Source organism: Lolium rigidum, chromosome 5 (assembly GCF_022539505.1).
Source record: "Lolium rigidum isolate FL_2022 chromosome 5, APGP_CSIRO_Lrig_0.1, whole genome shotgun sequence".
NCBI classification, from domain to species: domain Eukaryota; kingdom Viridiplantae; phylum Streptophyta; class Magnoliopsida; order Poales; family Poaceae; genus Lolium; species Lolium rigidum.
This window is the reverse complement of record NC_061512.1, coordinates 41,471,671-41,492,900: the sequence shown is the minus strand read 5'-3', so window position 1 is coordinate 41,492,900 and position 21,230 is coordinate 41,471,671. Positions and strand designations below refer to the sequence as shown.

Sequence of the window (21,230 nt, the reverse complement as noted above, 5' to 3'; positions counted from 1 at the left end):
GAAGATAGCTCTCCTAAACGCGGGAGAAAATTGACTTAGAGATAGGTTTTCATTGGCCGTCTTCAACATTGAACAGCAAATCTCTGCTTAGTTCTATCTATCTTCTCAGAATTAGTACGAGTAGTAGCAATGTCATTTCTTAATCATATCATGAAGAAGCTAAATCTCTTCCTTTTCTTCCGATCGTACCACAAAACGCTGATGCCGCAGCTCCTAATTAAGATACAAGGTATTCCCTGACAAATAAGACTACCGGTTAATGAGGGGTGCTATCTGACTAAACATGCATTGGTCAGCCCAGCATGCATCTGACACATGCAAGATCTAACAACAACAACACGAAACGAGGGAGCACCGTCGCCTATGGCCTACCGGTGGCCGCCTAGCTAGGTCCAGATGCCGGCGAAGAAGGCGGCGACCCGGGCGCATACCTCGGCGGGCATGTCGTAGACGCAGCCCTGCCATGAGCAAGCCCGCATCAGCACCCGCCCCCGCCCGCTGACGCGCACGCTGCCGGCGACGCGGCGCCAGAGCCGGACGAGGCAGCACCCCTGGCCCTCCCGCGCGCCGCCGGCGCCGCCGCCCACGACCACCGCCGACTGCAGGTACGCCGACGCCGCGTGCTTCAGCAGCTGGTTCCGGATGCCGATGTTGGACGCGTCGAACTCGTGGATGTTGTCGCTGTTGCACTCCCGCCAGCTGCCCCCGCGGATCCCCCAGCTGACGACGTGGCTCTCCCCGCCGCCGCCGCTGCTGCCGCCGCTCCCTTCCAGCAGCATGTCGCGGAGGCTCGTGTACTCGATGTTGTTCCCGCTCCCGGCGCTGCCGCCGCTCCCCGCGCTCCCGATGCTGCTGCTCCGGCTCGACCGCCGCGGCGTCCACACCTCGTTCTCCATCGCCCGATCCGATTGATCACCGCCACCTCGATCAAATTCTGAGTGGCTAGCCGCGAGATTACGTCGCCATGGACGAGGGAGGAAAGTAGGGTAGCAAGGCCGGGATTGCTCTAACGGATCTCCTTAATTATAGGCCTAACTCTGACCAGCCATCCAAACTTGGCAACAAACTCTGAAGTTCTGCATGGCCCCAAAATCTTCAGAGGAGTATGTACACTTTTTTGTTGTTGTTTTGATGAATACGTGCAGTCTAGGGTAATAAGTGGCATGTGGGTCCTCCATACGATGGGTCCATATGTCGATCAGTGACCCAAAATCACCTGATGTTATTGTTACGTCACCGAAATCTGCGCCAAACAAAGATTTAATCTCTGCTAGAATTGGACTCCAAATATATACGCTGAAAATAAATCCATGATAAATTTGAGGAATGTAATGATAGGATACCATACCAGGGTTGGATATCGACACCATGACTCGGCTCGACTCGATAAATACTCGTCAGCTATCGAGCTAGGTCAACTCGACTTGCTAACTTGAGAAGCTCAAAATATAAGCTTATCAAGAAATTGAACATTATAATAAATTTTATATGCGGGGACAACCAGGGCAGGCATAGGACCATACTAGCCCGGGTTGTAAGTTTTTTTTTAAAAAAAATAGAAGATGGTATTCCATTAAAGTGACACGTGACGAGTACAAATTGCAGACATGCCCTTTACAACACTCGCCCTAAAGAACCTGGTATTTGAGGATAAGGCCTGCAAATATACAAAACACACCCCAGAACAAAAGTTGAAAAAGCAATCAAGTCCTGGAGCTTCACCGCCATCGCTCGCCGGCATCCTCGAAGCGTCGCCGCCAAGGAATGGAGAGAAGCCGCTCGAACTCTTCCTTCCGGCGAGAACCCACCCCTGCTGGCTACCTCCAAGCCGCCGGAAACGAATCACTTGGCTGCGAGGAGGCGTCGAGCTCCAACAGGGACAGGGAGAGGCCATGGTGTCGGCTGCGTAGTTGCGCTTGACGAAGAACCACCAAGATAGAGCTGGCGCCGCCTGGTCGAAAACACCACATCGCCCCCTCTTCTCCCCTCGCCACCATGGCCGGACAGAGAAAGAGACAGGGCTATGCTGCCCTTCAGCAGATAGCACCAGCTAGCCCTACTAGCTCCAAACTTTGCAGTGGAAGGCAAGGCAGTTCCCCCCTCACCACCATGGCCGGCCAGGGAACAAACCTTCCTGAGATCTTGAGCACCGCCGTGCTTCTCCCCCCTGCCGCCACGGCCAACCAGGAGGAGCAGAGCAGTCACCGCACACCTGCAAAGAAGAAAGCATCTACTGGGCCCTTTATTGAAGGCGATTCTGGAGCATAAGGCCCGCCGCGGTTGCTCCCACCATTGGAGCTCGCCGCCGCCAAGCCACCACCAGAGGCACCAGATCTTGGCGGGAGATCAAGATGCCAAACTCCAAAAATCCAGCAAGAAGCCGAAAAACCTACTCCTACACCTAAGATCTACTCCGGCGCCTTCTCCTCTCCATCTCCGGCCGGCTATTCCGGCGGAGAGGAGGAAGGAGCGGCCCGGTTTGGATAAGGAGGAGAGCAGGGACTGTAGCTAACCGAGAGCGGGGGAGGGGGAAAATGAGCCCGTTTCACCGCACCCCCCGGGTTGTAAGTTGTAACCAAAATTATATCATACTAGGATTCGAATTGAAAATGGAGCAAACTGAGACCAAAACAAAACCGGAGCAAAACATCTAATAGATACACACATAAATCATACGCAAACAACATGATGAAAAAAATATTCAAGTGTGTAACACTATGGTCGATGGACTAAATGGGATGTATGCATATTTGGGGAAGGTCTAGTTTCATCATACGATACACAAAATTATATCGGATGATCCATATCCGGAGGATGACAATGCGATATCATCTACACTAGCCATCAGATATGTCAGATATTCGGATGACAGTCACAGCCGCATACATATCGAACAGATTTTTAGAAGTGCATAACGCATCTTTAAAACGGATGAGGATACAAATTCCGAGTGAAAATTTCCTGCATCATTTACATCCCTATATGTGACGCGGAGGCTTTGGAGACTTCGACTTGAGTGATCAGGTACCGTTGGCCTAGCGGAGCTGGGGTTTGTTAAGTCTCGATCCATGGGATATCATTTGGCCTTAGGCTCCGCTTGGAATGGGTGTAGACTAGTGATCCCACCTGTTATTTATTTTAACTTTGAGCTAAATATCAGTGGTCACACTAAGTTTACACCAAATCCGCCTCTGAAAGGTATTAGCAAGCTTACGAAGTGCCCGCAACTTCCTTAAAGTAAATTCCAAATCGGGTTTGCCCGTTAGTGCCTAGATTCAATCCAAGTTTTCAATTGCTCATTAAACTCGCAGGTAAAAGCGAGAAAAGTAAGCAATGTGCATTTTCTCTGTTTAGAGTAGATTTTTCCAAACACAAACTATCAAGAAAAAAGAAAGTGGAATACAATAATAGCAGGGCAGCAACGAAAACATCCCCAGAGCAGTCTTGAAGACAACCACATGTGTGTTTCATTCCACAGAAAAAAACAGAGAGATATGGCTAAGCACAGCTCGATGTCTCAAACAATGTGCTCAGCCAGCGCCAAGATCTTGAGATGCTTCTTCTTCCTGAGCTCGTGGGGAACAGGACCAAAGACGCGAGTGCCAATCAGCTCGCCCTTGTTGTTCACTATGACTATAGCATTGTCATCGAACTGGACCTCGCTGCCGTCACTGCGCCCTTTCTTCATAGCAGCACGGACGACCACCCCGTAGACCACATCACCTTTCTTGACCTTGCCACGGGGTTGTGCTTCCTTCACGGAACCAATTATCATGTCCCCGAGCCTCGCTCCTTTCTTCCCCCTCAAGGACTGTATGCACATGACCCGCTTGGCTCCAGAGTTGTCTACCACCTTGAGGTTGGTTCTCATCTGGATGAATGTCCTGATTTGCTGAAATCAGAAAAATAACACATGTTACTGCTTCACTTCTTCAAAAGCATAAATGCATAAATCCACTTCAAGAGGTCTACATACTCTAGCAACAATACTGACAACTTTTTCACAAACTAAGTTGAAACACTTAATTTCTATGCTGGTTCTGAGAACATCTAAAATAACTAGGAAAATTTTCATGAAGACTGAAGAAGAATGCCCTGTAAATGAAACACAGAGTCCAATATGTCATAGGGATCTAGTCTGTAATCATGATGACATCGCTAGCAACTACAAAAGTCCTAGATCTTGACAACAATTATAAACGAAAGCTATTGAACTATATAAAGCAAGCAACATCATAATTAAATAGCAATGTCATTGGGGGAGGGGAGGGGGAGAGAGAATATGCACTTTAGAATCTTTGAGCCACAAACACCCTATAAGAAGCTAACAAAACTCCTACAGAATATTGTGCTAATTTTCTTACTGATGATAAATTTTCAGAAGAAAAGAGATTTGCGGGCGTGTTAAGGTGAAGGAAAGATTTATGCTTGAGCAAAGCAGTAAGACCTGACTGATAGCATCACAGCGAGATGAACCCGCCACGGTTTCAACAGACGAGTTAACACCCCCATACAGATTGTTTCCAATGCTTCCCATCAGAGTACGCCCAACTGCATAGATCAATAAGCATTTACATCATGCGAATCAATAAACTGAGCACCACACTGCAGCACGGTATATGAAAAAATATGAATATCGACACATATTTCGACGGAATCACAGGTGCATAAGATTCAACTAGATACAGGCTCTCAAGATATCATCTTCTTACAGCGATAGTGAGTACAGCAACCCAATGTTTCGGAACCAGCTATTCTTTTTTTTTTTTTTTTTTGAGGGGAAAAAATTTAATCAGCTCTCAGAGTCATTTACAGAGTCTTGATTACATAATTTCCTAATGGCTTCCGGCACAGGCGCCAGCCAGATATGCCTACAACCATGGACCTTAGCTTGCCGTGCAAGTTCGTGAGCCACTGTATTACAACGTCTATCAATTTTGCGAATACTACACCCTGGTAGAGCATTTCTCAACAAGCTAATGTTCTTGTAGACATGCCAAAAACTGGAGCTGTTTTCGGACGTGTTGTTGGCCGTCAAAATCGCCGCCGAGCAGTCAGACTCCAGTATTCCGGCACAGGAACCAGCTATTCTAGTTCTGTAACATATAAGTGATAGGAAATCAATCACAATCTACCTGGTCGCTGCCCTATGCTACAGAGGTTAGTTTATCGGGCAAACAAATAATTATCTGAACTGATCAAGGTTCAGCTAGCAGTCATGATTTGGACCATAGCCACTAACAATTTCGAGCTTCAGTTCATTAGGCAAGACGACAGACGCCAAACAACACAGGGCGAAGATGCATGGTTTAACACTACTACTACATCCTCAAGTCAGGTACTGGAGAAGTTCTCACTGTACAGGACCCAGCCCACAACATCTACAGTTGGAAAGCCGTGATGCGAATACGAAACACCAGTATACCTGACGAACACTTTGACCTCAGGAACGCCGCCATCTCCTGGCGTGACTCCGCACAGCTCTCCGCCTAGGCTTTCCTGCAAAGGAGAAATCCCGGGGCGACGTCAGTTAGCGGTGCCAACACTGCGGCGGCCGCGTCCAAGAACGCGAACCCTACGGTGCCCCGAGATCCGTCGAGTCCGAACAGCCCACCCACCTCTTGGAACGGAACTGCACACAAGGGTCAGATCCAGGGAAGAAGCGGGGCGCGGCGGGGGGGCAGCGTCCCGGCGGCGCGGCGTCGTCGACGGGGGGAGAAAAGGGAGGGAAATGAGCTCGGCGGAGACGGGCGGCGGCGCCGGGTGGCGATGTAGCGAGCGAGCGTCGCGCAGGCTGCGTAGAAGAAGGCCCATCGTTAACCTGGGCTTGGCCATGGAACGCACGGATGGCAGGCCGGGTATGGTTTGGTTGCTAAGCCCTGCCCTTGTGTATACTTCCTTCTGGGACTTCTTTTTTTTTTCTGAGAAATGCGCGTATATTTTTCGAGAAAAATGCAAAGGACTTTTTCGCGTGTTTCATTTCATTGAAAAGGAATGGTTTTGTTTACATGTCTCCTAGAGGACTTTGATACAACAACAGAGGAAAGGAAACTAATGTACGTCCCAGGTTGTCCGGAGCACACCTCTCATGCCTAAAGCACCGACTTGAGCCCATGGGGGTGCCTCCTCTTTGATTTTGATCATCACTGAGGACTACGCTCGGTCAAAGACGCAGTCGTTAGACACATTCGTTCCTATGTTTCCAGATCATCCAGGGTAGTAGCAGAGTTGTCGTTGCAAGGCCCTTACTTTGGGTTTGCCAGCTTGACCTCAACAAGCTAGTCGAAGAGCGAGGTTGTCGTTGTTGCTAAGGTAGGGATCCTATAGGTCATCCAAAGCCAGGCCAATGCATCGTGCCAGATTTATTTTGAGAAGGGGCACTCAATGAGCAGATGGTGCATGGTCACCAGTTCTGGTCGCAAAGCAAGCAACGTGGATGTTGTTGTAGCCCGCGGCGTGCAATGCACTCAACGGTCCCGCAGCGATCTTGGGAGGCCAGCCACTGGAAGAATTTCGCCTTCGGCGGTGCCCAAGCCTCCCATATGTGCATCCAGGTAGGGTTAGAGGTCGACCCGTGGAACATGGCCAGGTATGATGATCGTGTTGAGTATGTGTCGCTCGGCGTCCACTTCCACTGGAGGCAGTCGGCCTCGCCTGTGAGAGTCGTTCGTTGAATCATCTGCCAATGTTGAATCTCCTGTATCCCTAGAGTCCCACGTGTGCAATTTTTGTCAAACAGAATACCATGACGAAAGGCGAACATTTGGTAAAACAGACAAGAGAGGCAAAATTGGAAATTAATCGAGTGAATTGTATGTACAGAACAAGGACTTCTTGGGAGGAAGATCTAGATTTCGAGAAGTTTTCAGTAGCAGATCAGAAAGCTTATCAGATAACAAAGACAAAAGAAACCTAAGGGGCAGGGTTCAAGGCAGTGTGGTGGTCAGAACACTGCAATGCAAAAGTTACCTCACAGTGGTGATTACATAAGGAGTGATTGGAAATTTGGAACAAAGAGAAAGCCGAATAGAGCAACTTCAAAACTATTTCAGTCCCCGTATATTTTTCTTACAATACCATGTAAATTCCATCATTTCAATTACGCACAATACTCTTGCATTATTGGTCGTGAAGACACGGCATTCAGCATATCATGTAATAATCACGCACTGATTATGTCTGACACCACTTCTGCATCACTCAACAGAAACTGATGAACAGAGATTTGGTGATTTTAATGTTTCTCCAGGTCAGTCACCACCTCTATATGCAAAAGCAAATAGCTTATGTAATCCTGAATCCTCATACACACCTCAAATAGTTTGTTCATATTATCATCCGTTTTTGCTGATGTCTAAACAAAAAACACACTGTTCCTGTCTGCATACTCTTGTGCATCCTTCAGAAAGCAACGAATATGGTAAAAATCTCCTTGTAATACATTCAGCATCAATGTCCCAATTTAACAAAGTCACGGATTGTTCCACAAAACCTGAACTAAAACCGCGAACTCATTAGACAAGAGGAAGTAGAACGAAGTGACTTTGTTAAAACCGCAAACTCATTATGGATAAGAGGAAGTCGCGGAATGTTCACGCAGCTCATCAGGGGGAAGATGATATACGTTGACCCAGTACTGCACTTTGTTAAATGATTCTGCACTTGCTATGTCATAGACAACGATTGCAGCACCAGCTCCCCTGTAGTTCACAGGTTCTAATGCAGCATACTTGAAAATTGACCAATTCTCATGTGGTAAGAACTAAGAGAAACATTTTAAATGCTTGCAGGCAACACAAATAAGGTAAAGAGAAAATGTTTGTGAAAGCACAAGATGGTACAGAAATCATGTACCCCAAATCCGAGCAAGGATGAACCATATGTAAGACTTAAGCAAAGTTCTAATATGCACCACCCCTGACAAGCAGTGTCCAAGATTTCGAACTTCACAGTGCTGTTTTGGAGTCCTCCAATGCCAATATTTTTTGACAGAGACGATGCACCAGCAGTTACCTTAATGCAACTAAATAAGTTGAATGAAATAATACATGTAGCAGTGACATGGGAAACTATATCTAGTGTTCATGAAGCTGAAAAGGAAGTAGAATGTTAATTTCGCCTTTGATGTGGGGTCTCTGACCACGGACAAAGCGGAGAACAACGCAGCTTCTCCAAACACTGGAATCTCCCAGTAAGACCGGACCAGTATAGCACGAAAAACACCTCAGATGTTAAAAGAAGACATAATTCTAACTCTCAGATGACTTGGCTAGTGGCAACTGTATTTGCTGATATGCTCGATCACCGACAAACTAAACAGTTTGCATCAGTAGGTATATCTCTGCTAGTATGCTTACATAAACAGGTTAATAAAACTTTGCAATACCCAGAGAATTTGGACACAGAGAGCTTAACAAAGACTATATCCTCTTGAGATACTGAGACAAGATTATCCTTCAGACAAATCTGGAATTCTTCCAAAGCAACAACTGCCTGAATTTTTCATGTAGTAAAATGACCACACCAACAATGACTGATTAAGTTCACGATTCTATTAACGGTAAGGTAACAAATCCGACCATAGTCTGCACCATTACAGCACACACAAAACCTGCTAGTACTCAGTCGAAAACAAACGTCATCACCGTCTACAACCTTACAAAACCCAAAGTAGTACTGCATACAAAGGACCATGTGAACATGCAAGCACCGAAACATTTCCATTCCACTACTCTTCCATAAGATTCTCTTCGGTCTTGAGCTGAGAAACGATAACCTTCTGCTTAGTAGCTTCATACGCCACGGTGTCCTTCTTAGGAAGCATCTGAAGATCCTGCTCCAGCTCCTTGGCGTCCTTCTTACGTGACATGCTCTTACCGCCCTTCTGTCTGTTAGACGGGGAAAAAAAAGTACAGTGTGCGTTAGACAACGAAACCATTCCAAGAACAATCAGATACGACGAGTCAGGGAAACAGCAACCGACCTCTCTGTGATGTGTTTCTTCTGCCGTTCATGTCTGATCTTGGTGATGAGCGGGATGGCCTTGAGAGTCTGCTCTGTGAGGATCCGGTCGTAGCGCTCCGGCCTGTTCCTCTTCCTCTCGAACTCAAACGTCGTGTCCTGGTTGATCCAGACAACGACTCGATTAGGACCCACACAAGACTCCATACTGGGTAATGGAAGGATGTAGAAAACAGTGGGCTTGTTTACCTGCGTCATGTCCTTGCCGCGCAGGCGCCTGTACGCCTTGGTCCACTTAACCTTGCGGGGGTTCCTCTTCATCTTGAAGTTCTTGTGGCATTTTGATCGGCAGAAGCGGAATACCTGACAATCAGATGTAAGCAACCTGGTTACGTGACATGCCAGTAACCGAATACAGATACAAGCACGTGCGAAGCTACAGAAAATGCTTCAAAGGTAAGGATGACATAAACATTGTTGAGTCTTCAGCTGTTCATAAGGCTACAGGTGTGTACGTGCAGATCCAGATAGAAGCAGAAGTTAAAGTTGAAGGGATTAATTAACTTCAACAAGGTATGATGAACCTCATACGAACAGTTTCCATAATGTGCTCCTTTATGGATATTCCGACCACTTAACATCTACGTCAGCTTTTCAATTTGAATGGAACCAAAGCTCTCTGCTTTCTAGATGATCCTTATAGAATAGGAGATAGAAATTCTATCTTACTCCATCTAATCTACTTATCTTCGTTCCATAATTTCATTCTCCAATGTTGAGTTCTCTCTGAAGAAATTTCACACTCGATACAGCACAGGAATCGAATCTCATAAGAATCGTTCTAATATCATTTTTCCACAAGGTTCGCTCTCTCCTACGTTAAATTCTCCGTGCAAAAAAAAATAACATGGGAAGCAAGACATGGACAGAATAAAACCGGAGCTGCTCACCACCAGGTTCTTGATAGGTTAATAACTAACATGGCTGGCGTCCAAGCATGTTCTGCTACCACGACGACACAGAGGCTAAAGAGATGAGGCACATGGCACCACCACAGGTTCTTGATACGGCAAATAAATTACCTTGGCGTCGTTTCGGACGAACTGGATGCCGTGGCCGGGGTAGACGGTGGAGGAGCAGAACCAGCACTTCTCCAACCTCATCGCGCCGTCGGGGGGACGCGCGGCAACCGCCGGGGATCAGGAAGACGAATACGAGGGTGGGGATTTGTTGGAGCGGAGGCTGCGACGGTGGGAGGGGAAGGGGAAGGAGAAGGGCGAACCCTAGGTTACGTTTGGGGAAGAAGGGCTCGCCGCGACTGGGAGGCGGCGGCCGGCAGGGGGGAGTGGGAGAGGAGAAGACAGGGTTTGGCTTGGGCACACCTATACGCGGGCGCTCCGATCAGGGCCGCTTAAGAAATCGGCTGGCCCGGGCCTCCTTGGGCTCGGCCCATGTTACGTTCGGTGCTGATATTTAGGGCATCTCTAGCTGCGCGACTCAAATGGACACTGAGCGACCGTTTGCGACCGCCGTGACCGAAAATGCGTCTGGGTCCTTCTCCAGCGGGGCGATGCATAGTAACCGGACCGTCCACGGCGATGCAAATCTGGCCCAAATATGCATGAGGTTTGCGTCTCCGCGGACGTTGCGCAGTCGTGGAAAGTGTCCGCGTTCATAGCATCAGGACCCGGTCGGCAATGACTAGGTAACCATATTATTTGTTCATTACTATTGATTGGCCAAAAGGACCATCTTTACCGAGATGGTTAGTCGAGTTAACCTAAAACTACAACGGCCGTACCTACTCGCCGTCGTGCGGCCTACACCGGCCTCGGTTACTCGCAGTCGCGCGGCCTACTACTGGTCGTCGGAAGGGCCGGTGTCGAGGCGGCTCCTCGGCAATGCCCACCATGGGGGCTTGCGTTTAGAGAAAGGCGACGATGGAAGTTCCGGGAGCGAGACGGTACACGACGTACCCAGGTGCACGTCCCCGCGGTGGAGGATCGCTACGTCTTTCTAGCAATCCACTATATGAATATATGTGTACACGGGGCCACCATAGGCGGAGTTGTTGTATCTAGTCTAGTTCTAATCTGCGGGTTGTGATATCTAGGCGTGTCGCCTCTATGTTTTCTGTTTTTCAGATCCCCCCCCCCCCCCCCAAGGGTGCCCGTGCCTGCCTTTATATATCAGCCAAACTATGGTTTACAAGAGTCCTAGTAGGGTTCGTATTGGAGTATTCTTTCTCGTAATTCAAGTTGATTTTCTCTGTGGATCCAGCTTGTTGAGTCCTTGTTCTGGTCCAGCTTCATAGTTTCACTACAAGAAATATGTTAACTAGTGACCTTCTTACAATGACCACGAATAAATTGGTCTTAACTCTATGACAATTTCACATCAATTGGTCGTTAGCCGTTTGGGAGGGTCCAAACCCTAATTTTCTACGACAATTCTGGTCATAAAGGTCATAATTTCCATACTTGAATTGGTCATATAGAAAACAATACGGTCCATGACCTTAATTCTAGCCGATTACGACTAATTTAAATTGTCATGACTGCTAATTCCCAGCATCAAGATTTTTACCATCCCAAGATGCACACATGCGCACAATATAGAGTTATTTGAACAAACTATGCAGACTGTCATATAGAGGAGAGGGACTTCAGGATGGGAAAAGTGTTGGGACAAACTTCGTTACTGGATGGCAATTCAAAAGCACGCAACACATTCCACCTTAAGCCCAACTACATTTTTTTTGTGGCAAGAATTGGTGTTGCTTCGGCGCGGTAACGAATTGTGTCTTTCTACTTGCAATTGACCCTGGAAAGTTGTGGTGTTTTATATCTTAGAGGATGAACCATACTTTCATTCATAAGCGGTTTTTTATGATCTCTAAATATGAATTTTGTTTTGTAAATGTCACCTGTAAAACATATAGAAGCAAACATAGATATTTCACAAATATTTATGACACTATTATTTTGTACAAAAAATACTCTATGGCAAAAGATTTAGTTTTTACATATAATTCATCTCAAATTAGGCAAAGTTGTTATTGCAAAAAGTTTACCACTAGTACTATTTTTGTAGACAATAAACTACCGTTCTGAACAAACTCCATGGAACCGTGGGCCTAAGAGAGGAGGGTCCCAGCTGCAGTCAGTTTCAATAATATAGAGTGAGGTGTAAACTAGTGCGGAGGAAACTTTTGGTTCCCAGCACGGGGTGTCTGCGCGCGTATCGAATTTTCAGTTCCAAGCGCGGTTCCTATTACACTGGCGGGCGCCGGCCTCTCTCTCCAACATGCCCTTTCTACATCCCAAGACACAACACAACCCTATCCGCCGCCACGACCCACCCGGCCCTCGTTCACCCCACCACCGCGCCGCCATGGTGTACTCTTCACTGCCTGGCCTCCGTCCCTCCTCCGTGTCTGATCTGGAGACAACGAGGCGCTGCCCTTCGTCGACGAGGATTTTAAACTAGCCGTCCAGCGTGACCCGTGGTCTCCGTCCCTCCTCCGTGTCTAGTATACTTTCACGACTGCCAGAACATACATAGCTACTAGGCGAGATGTCTCACATACCAAGCAAGGAGAGGTAGTCACGAAGCTAGCCATAAATTATATTACTAAATATTGTTTCACTAGAGTCGTTGCAATTTACTCGATATTGTGTGAACATGGTCTAATTTTTATTTTCTAGCGATTAGTATCAGTCTTTGCTACTGAAGTTTGATTAATCAACTCCACTATGTCTTGAATTAGCTTCACTATGTGATGAATCGACTCCACTATGTCTAGGAATTAGCTCCACTATGTGTTGGGGCAATTTATCTAGAATTTGATACACACAGAGTCAACATAGGGCTGGAGGCAGTATTGTTATTGCAATGTGTTCTAGTGGTAAACCTCGCTGTTTATCATTGCAGATGTTCTGATATTTTCGTGTACATAGCAATTATCAGCTCAAAGATCTCTCAATTGAATGCACTTATTTGTACACTTCTATTGTTACCTTCCAAGGTTGCATTATAATACAGATCTAGCTGCAGTATGTGGTGGTTAGTTTACTGCTAGTATGTTGAATTTAGATGATAATTTGTTTCTTACATAGACTTGTACTGTATTTCTTTGTACTTGAGTTTATAGTAGTTTGATAGGGTTCCTTGTTTCCGGGTGGTGTAGGAGGAGGCAACGTTCAAAAAAGTGTACTGATTGTGTTTGACTTGCAGTTTAGTTTTATGCTTACTGATTGTGTTTTACTCGCATATTTGTCCATATATGAACTAGAAGTGCACGATATACATGAGGATATAATCAAAAGGAGTTATCCTGCTCTTTCAGTTTTAGCATCTTTGCATGCATGGTTTTTTTTATCAAAGGAGTATATCTATTGTAGCTGGGCTTATATATTGCATTGCTGGACCGATTGATTGATGCAGATATTTGTCTCAGTTGCTGAGTTGTAGTGCTTCTAATTGACGCAGGTGCACATGCGTGCTGCTTAGGATATATGGTCTGCTTCTGGACAGCAAGCAATTGGATTAGGTAAAGTCACTTCTGTAATGTCTTAGACACTATACATATGCTGATTACCTTTTCCTGTGTATGGTATTTTTTACCTATTCCTATGTAAGCGATTTAGCATTTTCTATTTATAGAGAAGATTAGGGTGATGAGGTAGTAATTTAATCTGTATTGAAAAAATGGCAGTAATTAAACCTTGTGAGACATACTTACAAAATAATTTAAAGTAAAGTGTGAAGTGGTAAATTTAAGTGTAAATGATATGAGATAGAATGGTCCATCTGACCCCAATACACTTATAATTTGAAGGATAGACATGGACAAGGCTTCTCTTCTGTCTAAATTGGTTGTGCAATTACTTCACTAAGCCCAAATAAAGATTTTTGCAGCTTCTAACTTGCAAGAGGATTTATTATACACCCACACAATAAATATATTGTACTGTCTTATGATCATGCTACATATTTTACTAATGTTTCTTGCTCAACCTCTAATGCGCTGCATCTGTTGAAACTGGAATCTTGTTGTAGGAACCCGAAGATGGCGCTCTCATGCTTGAGACCCTTTGGCCAGATCTTCCGCCTAGGGCCAAGGGATACTACACCGGCCTTGACGTCTTCCGCAAGGAGGCCCAGAATTGTGTCTGCCTCCAGGGTAATATTACCTTCATGTCTCTTCTGCATCCCATTTTTTTATGGATTGATAGTCGCTGTTTATCAATAATTTGCTATTTATCACGATAATTTCATATGCACATATAACTTAAAATAATGCTTTGTTCACCTGAGCTTCATTTTTTGTGAGTTTTGTGTAGTGATGCTTTAGTTCTTGTTGAGTTTAGTGTAAGTCTGTAAGGAGGAACTTCATGTAAAATAAGCACCAAGTGCATGGCCACGGATGGTCAGTTGGTTGTTATGTGGTTTTGTATTTCTCGTAGCATCTTATATGCAACCGAGATTCTTTTGGCATTGTATCTTTTATGCAAACAGCCTATTTTGCCTGCTTCTGATCTTTCAGTGATGGTAAATGAAACAATTTATGCAGGTGATGGTCCTGGTTCGTGAAGGACTCAATCATAGCAGTATTTGCTCTTCTGTAGTCGTGTTTGCGCAGCATGTGAACAATCAACTGAATCACCCCATTTACTTGTCCTTGCAACTGCATAAAGTAAACAAACGTAGGAAGGGGTCTAAACGAGATATTCTGTTGTCAAGCTGCTGTAGTGCTTATAATGAGGCCATCCGATTGCTCACCTCTCTGTATCTATGTCTTATGTGCAGTCCATCTACAACAATTTTCTTCCACCAGAGGCATAACTGATGTGCTCTTGTATCTGAAATATGGTGCAGACTATTTTTAAGTTCAGAAAAATGCGCAGAAAGAAAAACACTTGAATTATCTTGCTGCCATTTGACACCGTCCTTTTTTTTGAAGTTTGTGGTGAATTAGCTTCCTGCCATTTTAACTCTTTGTTGTCTTAATGTCATTTATCTGTTGGAAAATAGTTGAGGATGTGAACGCTTTGGAGGCAGCCGCTGTGACAAAGGATAAAAGGATGCCTGAAGAATGAAGATAGTGCAGCACCGTTTCAGTTGATATGGTCCGCATGTTTTGCTGCCTGTGTATAACTCGTTATTGATTTTTGTTCTAAACGTGTTGCTCGTAAACTCTTTTGAATTTGTGTTGTGAGTCCGTAACTACCTCAGTTCTGAATTTTTTGGAATGAATCACTTCGGAATCAATTTGATTGAATATTCTTGATAAAAAAGTGTAAACGAGTGAAAAATCTATTGCGAACCATTTCTACGTGGAACTCGACAACTAGGAGCAATCGATTAGTGTAACCATCGTGTGCAAAAGAGAAAACTGAACCTGTAGTGCCAAAATGGTCGTGGCCTAAAAATAAAAGAGCTTAAATATTGGGCTTGGCCCATGTAACAGAAAAAAATGATATGGAAAAAAATTACATATAGGCTGAATTGTTGGCCTAGGCCCATCTAAAGCATTGAACTGGACTGGGCTGATTTCGATGCACGACCATTTGGTTTGGTCACCGATCTGCCACGTAGCATTTGCCACGTTGGATCTGACGTGGATTGGGCAGGCCAGCCCGTGACCAACATTTTGGTCATAGAATCTACGACCATCCATTTTGGTCGTAGAGGATTACGACCATTTAAATAAGAAGGTCGTCGTGCGCCGTCAGTGACGCTCAACTGGCGACCAACAGTTATTGGTCACGGCATGGTCACAGATGAGGGACAACGACCTTTCAGCGACCAATATGGAGGGTCGCAAGTCACCAGATTTCTTGTAGTGTTTGCACCGGGTATGGCAATGTCGAGTACCCGAAGGGTTATGTCCACATCAGTAGCCCCCGTGTGTCTGGCTGAAGTGAAACTTCGGGCAGGGACTAAAGTTGTCATCATCCGGATGTCTTGACCATCTGTTGAATGTTGAATCTTGTGCTTGACGTAGAATCGAAGTTGCTTTTTGTCGGGTGCGCGAAGCACTCCCGATGGGAGTAGCCCCCGAGTCTATGAGCAAGTGCTTGCAGCCGCGCATCGACTCAACTTGTACTACTCGAAGATCTTGATGTTGATGCCGACGTTTCGGGTTTATTCTTCTTTGTCGACGAAGCTGCCATTTTTTATCGGGTGCGCAAACAGCGCTTCCGATGGGAGTAACCCCTGAACCTGTAGATGAATATGAAATAGTCATGTATGGGGTGTTAAAAATGCTGAGTCGAATACCGTAGATTCCCTCAAGTTTCAAGAATATTTGGATGCTTTCGATGATGGCGATGATTTTGATGATATCATAGATAGAGGAGTTGATGATTTTGACGATGTCATAGAGGACACTAGCGGAGCCTCGTGGAGATGAAACTGGGTTGTGACCCCCCCCCTTCCAAAAGCTATGATGTATATTTAGGCCTACTCTACATCGGCCGCCTTTTGTTTTCTACCGCCAGTAAAGCATAGAGGAGGAAGGAGATAGAGGCACGCGTTCTCTGCTTCCCCTCCTCGGATGGCTGCTAGCTTGATTATGATTTGGCTGTGTGATGGGATGGGATAGGGTATGCTGAAGTAGGTTAGTTTATTGTTTTACCTCGGCGTTTGGGAGTTGGCTCATCAATTGATTTTTCTTTTTGTCCCTCGGTGTGGATCATGGGTTAGCTTTTTCACTATTACTGCAAATAAAACTACAAGATGCTTACTATTGTCCGTTGATTTCTATGTAAATCAAGGAATTCGTCCATCGTTCGATCTTGGCGATATTTTTCCCTCTCGTACATAGGCTATGAAAATTTCATAAATCAAGAAATAATAAGTGTCTTTTTGAATCTTGAATATCATCTCTTGATGTTATGCATAAAATTGCAGCAAAATTAGCGCCAAGAGTTGATTTTGCGGCATTTTTTGTCCCCCCTTCACTTTTGGTCACGCTCCGCCACTGATAGAGGAATCAATGATTTTGATGATATCCCGGAGGAGTCGATGATTCATATGATTTCCCGGAGGAGTCGATGATTTGGTTGATGTCTCGGAGGAGTCAATGATTTTGATGATGTTCCGGAGGAGTCAATAATTTTATCGGGTGCGCGTCCAGCGCTCCTGATGGGAGTAGCCCCCGAGTCTAGGCACGGATGCTTGCAACCGTGTGTAGATTCAAGTCGAGCAATCCGATGTTATAGTTTTCTTTAGGTGCCGTTGACATATTGTTGTTTGTTTCTAGGGGTAATTCTTAATGCACCTTGAGCATCGTTGATGCCATTGTTTGTAAGTTTATCGGAGGCGAATCTTTGAGTGATCAGCTCTTGTTACAGGTTCGTTGAACCCGTAGTAATGTGCAACTTCGCTTCAACCGATGATGTATGTTTAGGCGGCAGCCCCTGAATTAAATCGAAGGGACCGTGCCTGATGTCGACTCTGTCGTTCTTTAGTACTTCTGTAGTTTAAAGTACGGGATGGGTCTTTTTGTAAGTAGTTTTTATCCTTGCCATCAGCAGCACTCTCTTATTCTTGAGGCTTCAGCAGAGGATAATTATATATTGTTGTAAGTCCCGTTAATTACCATCTATTGTAGCGCTCGTATTTTTCAGAGGCCTTTTTAGATGATAACTTCATGTATAAAGAGTCTTCAAATTTGCTTGAATTCCAGTGAACCAGCGCTCTCGTCGGGAGTAGTAAAAATAGTCGGAGATCTTCATGTCTGCTTGAATTTCAGCAAACCATCGCTCCCGTTGGGAGTAGTAAAAATAGTCGGAGATCTTTGAAGGGATTCGTAGCATAGAAAACAAAAATTTCCTACCGCAAGAACGAACAACAAGCCAAGATCCAAACTAAAAGATGGTAGCAACGAGAAGGTGATGAGACTAACCCTCGAAGATTTCCAAAGCCTACGAGATTAGATCTCATTGTTGCTGAAGATGATCACTTGCCTCTTTCAAATGCACGTAGAAGATCTTGACGGTGCCACAGCCGGGCAGCACCTCCGTACTCAGTCACACGTTCGGTGTTGATGACGACGTTCTTCTCCCCGTTCCAGCGGGCATAGGAAGTAGTAGATCCTCCTCGGAATCCTGACAGCACGACGGCGTGGTGGTGGTGGTGATGGAGAATTTCGGCAGGGCTTCGCTTAAGCGCTATGGGAGTAGTATGTGGAGGGGGCGGCTAGGATTTGGGGAGAGGGGGCAGCTAGGGCACCGGCCTTGGTGCCTCTTGGTGGTGCGGCCAATGTGGTGGCCGGTGTACAATAACGTTGCATAGAAAACAAAAATTTTCCTACCGCGAACACGCAATCCAAGCCAAGATGCAATCTAGAAGACGGTAGCAACGAGGGGGTATCGAGTCTCACCCTTGAAGAGATTCCAAAGCCTACAAGATGAGGCTCTTGTTGCTGCGGTAGACGTTCACTTGCCGCTTGCAAAAGCGCGTAGAAGATCTTGATCACGATCGGTTCCGGCGCCACGAACGGGCAGCACCTCCGTACTCGGTCACACGTTCGGTTGTTGATGAAGACGACGTCCACCTCCCCGTTCCGGCGGGCAGCGGAAGTAGTAGCTCCTCTTGAATCCGACAGCGACGACGGCGTGGTGTCGGTGGTGGTGGAGAAGTCCGGCGGAGCTTCGCTAAGCGTGCGGGAAGTGGAGGAGCGGGGCGGCTAGGGTTTGGGGAGAGGGGGCGCCGGCCACTATGGGGTGCAGCCACCTTGGTGGTGTTTGAGGTGGCGGCCACCGCGACCAAAGGCTCCCTGGGCCCGTGGCGCACCTGCGGGTCAGCCGGTGCATCGTGGGGGGCTTAGTCGCGTTGGCCAGGCCAACCCCGACTAGCAGTGTCCGAAGGCCTTAGTCATGGCTATTGTGCCAACCGCGACTAAAGCCCCTCCCCTATATATACCCATCCAGCAGCCAACACTTAGCCATTTAGAGCCATTCTCTTCACAAACTTCACAAGTGAGTGTTAGGTTTGCTTTTGGTTCCTCTTATGCACATAAGGTGTTTGATGAAATGCCCCAAGAGCATTAAACAAACATGATATGAAGTGTTGGAGCCACACTTGAGCTTTCTCATTTATTTTTTCCTCCTCGATCGCGGTTAGCAACTTGAACCTTTGATGTGTCATTGATAAAATATGCATGTGTGTAGTTCATTGTTTAATTTATATTGTTTGTAGCTAGTTAGTTTAACAAATGCATGATGGTTAATTATATATTTTATATTATAATAATGCAGATGAATCGGCAATGGATGTACGGTAACCGACTCTCACGGCGAGTTCGAGTACGGGTTTGAAAGATTTCCTCGTAGTGGCTAATGCGAACAAGCGGGGGTTTGTTATCCGTCCATGTGTTAAACGTAAGAATCGGAAAGGGTTACTCTTCCTCAATCGGATGTTCACATGCACCTGCTTCGGCACGGTTTCATGCCAAGCTATAATTGTTGGACCAAGCATGGAGAAAGAGGGGTTATAATGGAAGAAGATGAAGAAGGGGATGATTTCATCGATGAAAGCTATCTTGCTCATTTCGGTGATACTTTCATGTAGGATGCTGAAGGTGAAGGGGAAAGTGAAGGGGAAGGTGAAGAAGAGGCACGTGATGATCCCGTTGATGATCTTGGTCGGACCATTGCTGATGCACGGAGACGCTGTGAAACCGAAAAGGAGAGGGAGAATTTTGATCGCATGTTAGAGGATCACTGTGAAGCGCGCCGTACCCCGGATGCGATGATGGTCTGAAGAAGCTGGGCTGCACACTGGATTTGCTGAAATGGAAGGCACAAGCAGGTGTAGCTGACTCGGCACTTGAAAACTTGCTGAAAATGTTGAAGAATATGTTTCCAAAGAATAACGAGTTGCCCGCCAGTACGTACGAAGCAAAGAAGGTTGTCGGCCCTCTAGGTTTAGAGGTTACGAAGATACATGCATGCATCAACGACCGCATCCTCTACCGTGGTGAATACGAGAATTTGAATGAATGCCCGGTATGCACTCGCATTGCGTTATAAGATCGAGTACGATGACCCCGATGGCGATGTTGAGGCCGAAAACCCAGGAAGAGGGTTCCCGCCAAGGTGATGTGGTATGCTCCTATAATACCACGGTTGAAACGTCCGTTCGCGGAACAAAGAGCATGCCAAGTTGTTGCGATGGCACAAAGAGGACCGTAAGTCGGACGGGGAGTTGAGACACCCCGCAGTATGGAACGCAATGGAGAAAGATCGACAGAGAGTTTAAAGATTTTGCAGCTGACGCAAGGAACATAAGATTTGGTCTAAGTACGGATGGCATGAATCCTTTTGGCGAGCACGAGCTCCAGCCCATAGCACCTGCCCGTGACTCTATGCATCTACAACCTTCCTCCTTGGTTGTGCATGAAGCGGAAGTTCATTATGATGCCGGTGCTCATCCAAGGTCCGAAGCAACCCTGACAACGACATCGATGTGTACCTAAGGCCATTAGTTGATGAACTTTTACAGGTCGTGGGGGCGGACCTGGTGTCCGTGTGTGGGATGAGCACAAAGAAGAGGAATTTGACCTACGAGCGTTGCTTTTCGTAACCATCAACGATTGGCCTGCTCTTAGTAACCTTTCGGGACCGGTCAAATAAGGGATACAATGCATGCACGCACCGCTTACATGAGGCTCGAAAGTGTACATTTGCCAAATTGTAAGAAGAACGTGTACCTTGGGCATCGTTGATTTCTTCCGAAAGGTCATCCAAGAAGAGAAAGGCAAGCATTACAACGGTCAGAGGCAGATCACCGGCCGAAGCTCGCGGAACACCGGTGCCGAGGTATTTGATATGGTCAAGGATTTGAAAGTCATCTTTGGAAAGGGTCCCCGCGACGATCAGTTCCGAAGGGAGGCACACGGCACGCAGCCATGTGGAAGAAGAAATCTATATTCTGGCAGCTAGAATATTGGAAAGTCCTAGAAGTCCGCTCTGCAATCGACGTGATGCACGTTACGAAGAATATTTGCGTGAACCTCCTAAGCTTCTTGGGCGTTGATGACCCACAAGTATAGGGGATCGCACAGTCTTCGAGGGAAGTAAAACCCAATTTATTGATTCGACACGAGGGGAGACAAAGAATACTTGAAAACCTTAACAGCGGAGTTGTCAATTCAGCTGCACTGAAACAGACTTGCTCGCAAGAGTTTATCAAGTAGTAACAGCTTTATAGCAGAGTAAAGAGTGAAATAACGAGCAGAAAGTAACAAAGACAGCAAG

At 46.1% G+C, this 21,230-nt stretch overlaps 2 protein-coding genes and 1 long non-coding RNA gene across 3 annotated transcripts; 1 reads left to right on the top strand and 2 right to left on the bottom strand.

Moving 5' to 3' along the window:
• Positions 1 to 3,491: 3,491 nt before the first annotated feature.
• Positions 3,492 to 5,472, bottom strand: LOC124655192 (50S ribosomal protein HLP, mitochondrial-like). The gene is made up of 3 exons (XM_047194130.1): positions 5,426 to 5,472; positions 4,448 to 4,551; positions 3,492 to 3,892 (listed from the first exon to the last, which is right to left on the bottom strand). The coding sequence occupies exons 1-3, from the start codon at positions 5,457 to 5,459 to the stop codon at positions 3,518 to 3,520; spliced, it is 513 nt and encodes a 170-aa protein (XP_047050086.1). The 5' UTR covers positions 5,460 to 5,472; the 3' UTR covers positions 3,492 to 3,517.
• A 3,000-nt stretch (positions 5,473 to 8,472) lies between these two features.
• LOC124654055 (probable ribosome biogenesis protein RLP24) lies at positions 8,473 to 10,217 on the bottom strand. Its single transcript, XM_047193089.1, has 4 exons — positions 10,044 to 10,217; positions 9,211 to 9,324; positions 8,984 to 9,120; positions 8,473 to 8,888 (listed from the first exon to the last, which is right to left on the bottom strand). The coding sequence occupies exons 1-4, from the start codon at positions 10,122 to 10,124 to the stop codon at positions 8,729 to 8,731; spliced, it is 492 nt and encodes a 163-aa protein (XP_047049045.1). The 5' UTR covers positions 10,125 to 10,217; the 3' UTR covers positions 8,473 to 8,728.
• Positions 10,218 to 13,417: 3,200 nt separating this feature from the next.
• On the top strand, positions 13,418 to 14,573 carry LOC124657878. Its single transcript, XR_006988908.1, has 3 exons — positions 13,418 to 13,513; positions 14,023 to 14,146; positions 14,537 to 14,573. It is a non-coding gene; the product is annotated as an uncharacterized LOC124657878 (long non-coding RNA).
• The last annotated feature ends 6,657 nt before the right edge of the window (positions 14,574 to 21,230 follow it).

Coding starts and splice junctions, on each gene's coding strand:
- LOC124655192 (XM_047194130.1), bottom strand. CDS start 5,459: ATGGCGGCGTTCCTGAGGTCAAAGTGTTCGTCAG. Junction 4,552..5,425: donor GAGGTCAAAGTGTTCGTCAG/GTATACTGGTGT, acceptor TGATCTATGCAG/TTGGGCGTACTCTGATGGGA. Junction 3,893..4,447: donor GCTGTGATGCTATCAGTCAG/GTCTTACTGCTT, acceptor TTCTGATTTCAG/CAAATCAGGACATTCATCCA.
- LOC124654055 (XM_047193089.1), bottom strand. CDS start 10,124: ATGAGGTTGGAGAAGTGCTGGTTCTGCTCCTCCACCGTCTACCCCGGC. Junction 9,325..10,043: donor TCGTCCGAAACGACGCCAAG/GTAATTTATTTG, acceptor TCTGATTGTCAG/GTATTCCGCTTCTGCCGATC. Junction 8,889..8,983: donor AAGAAACACATCACAGAGAG/GTCGGTTGCTGT, acceptor CCCGTCTAACAG/ACAGAAGGGCGGTAAGAGCA.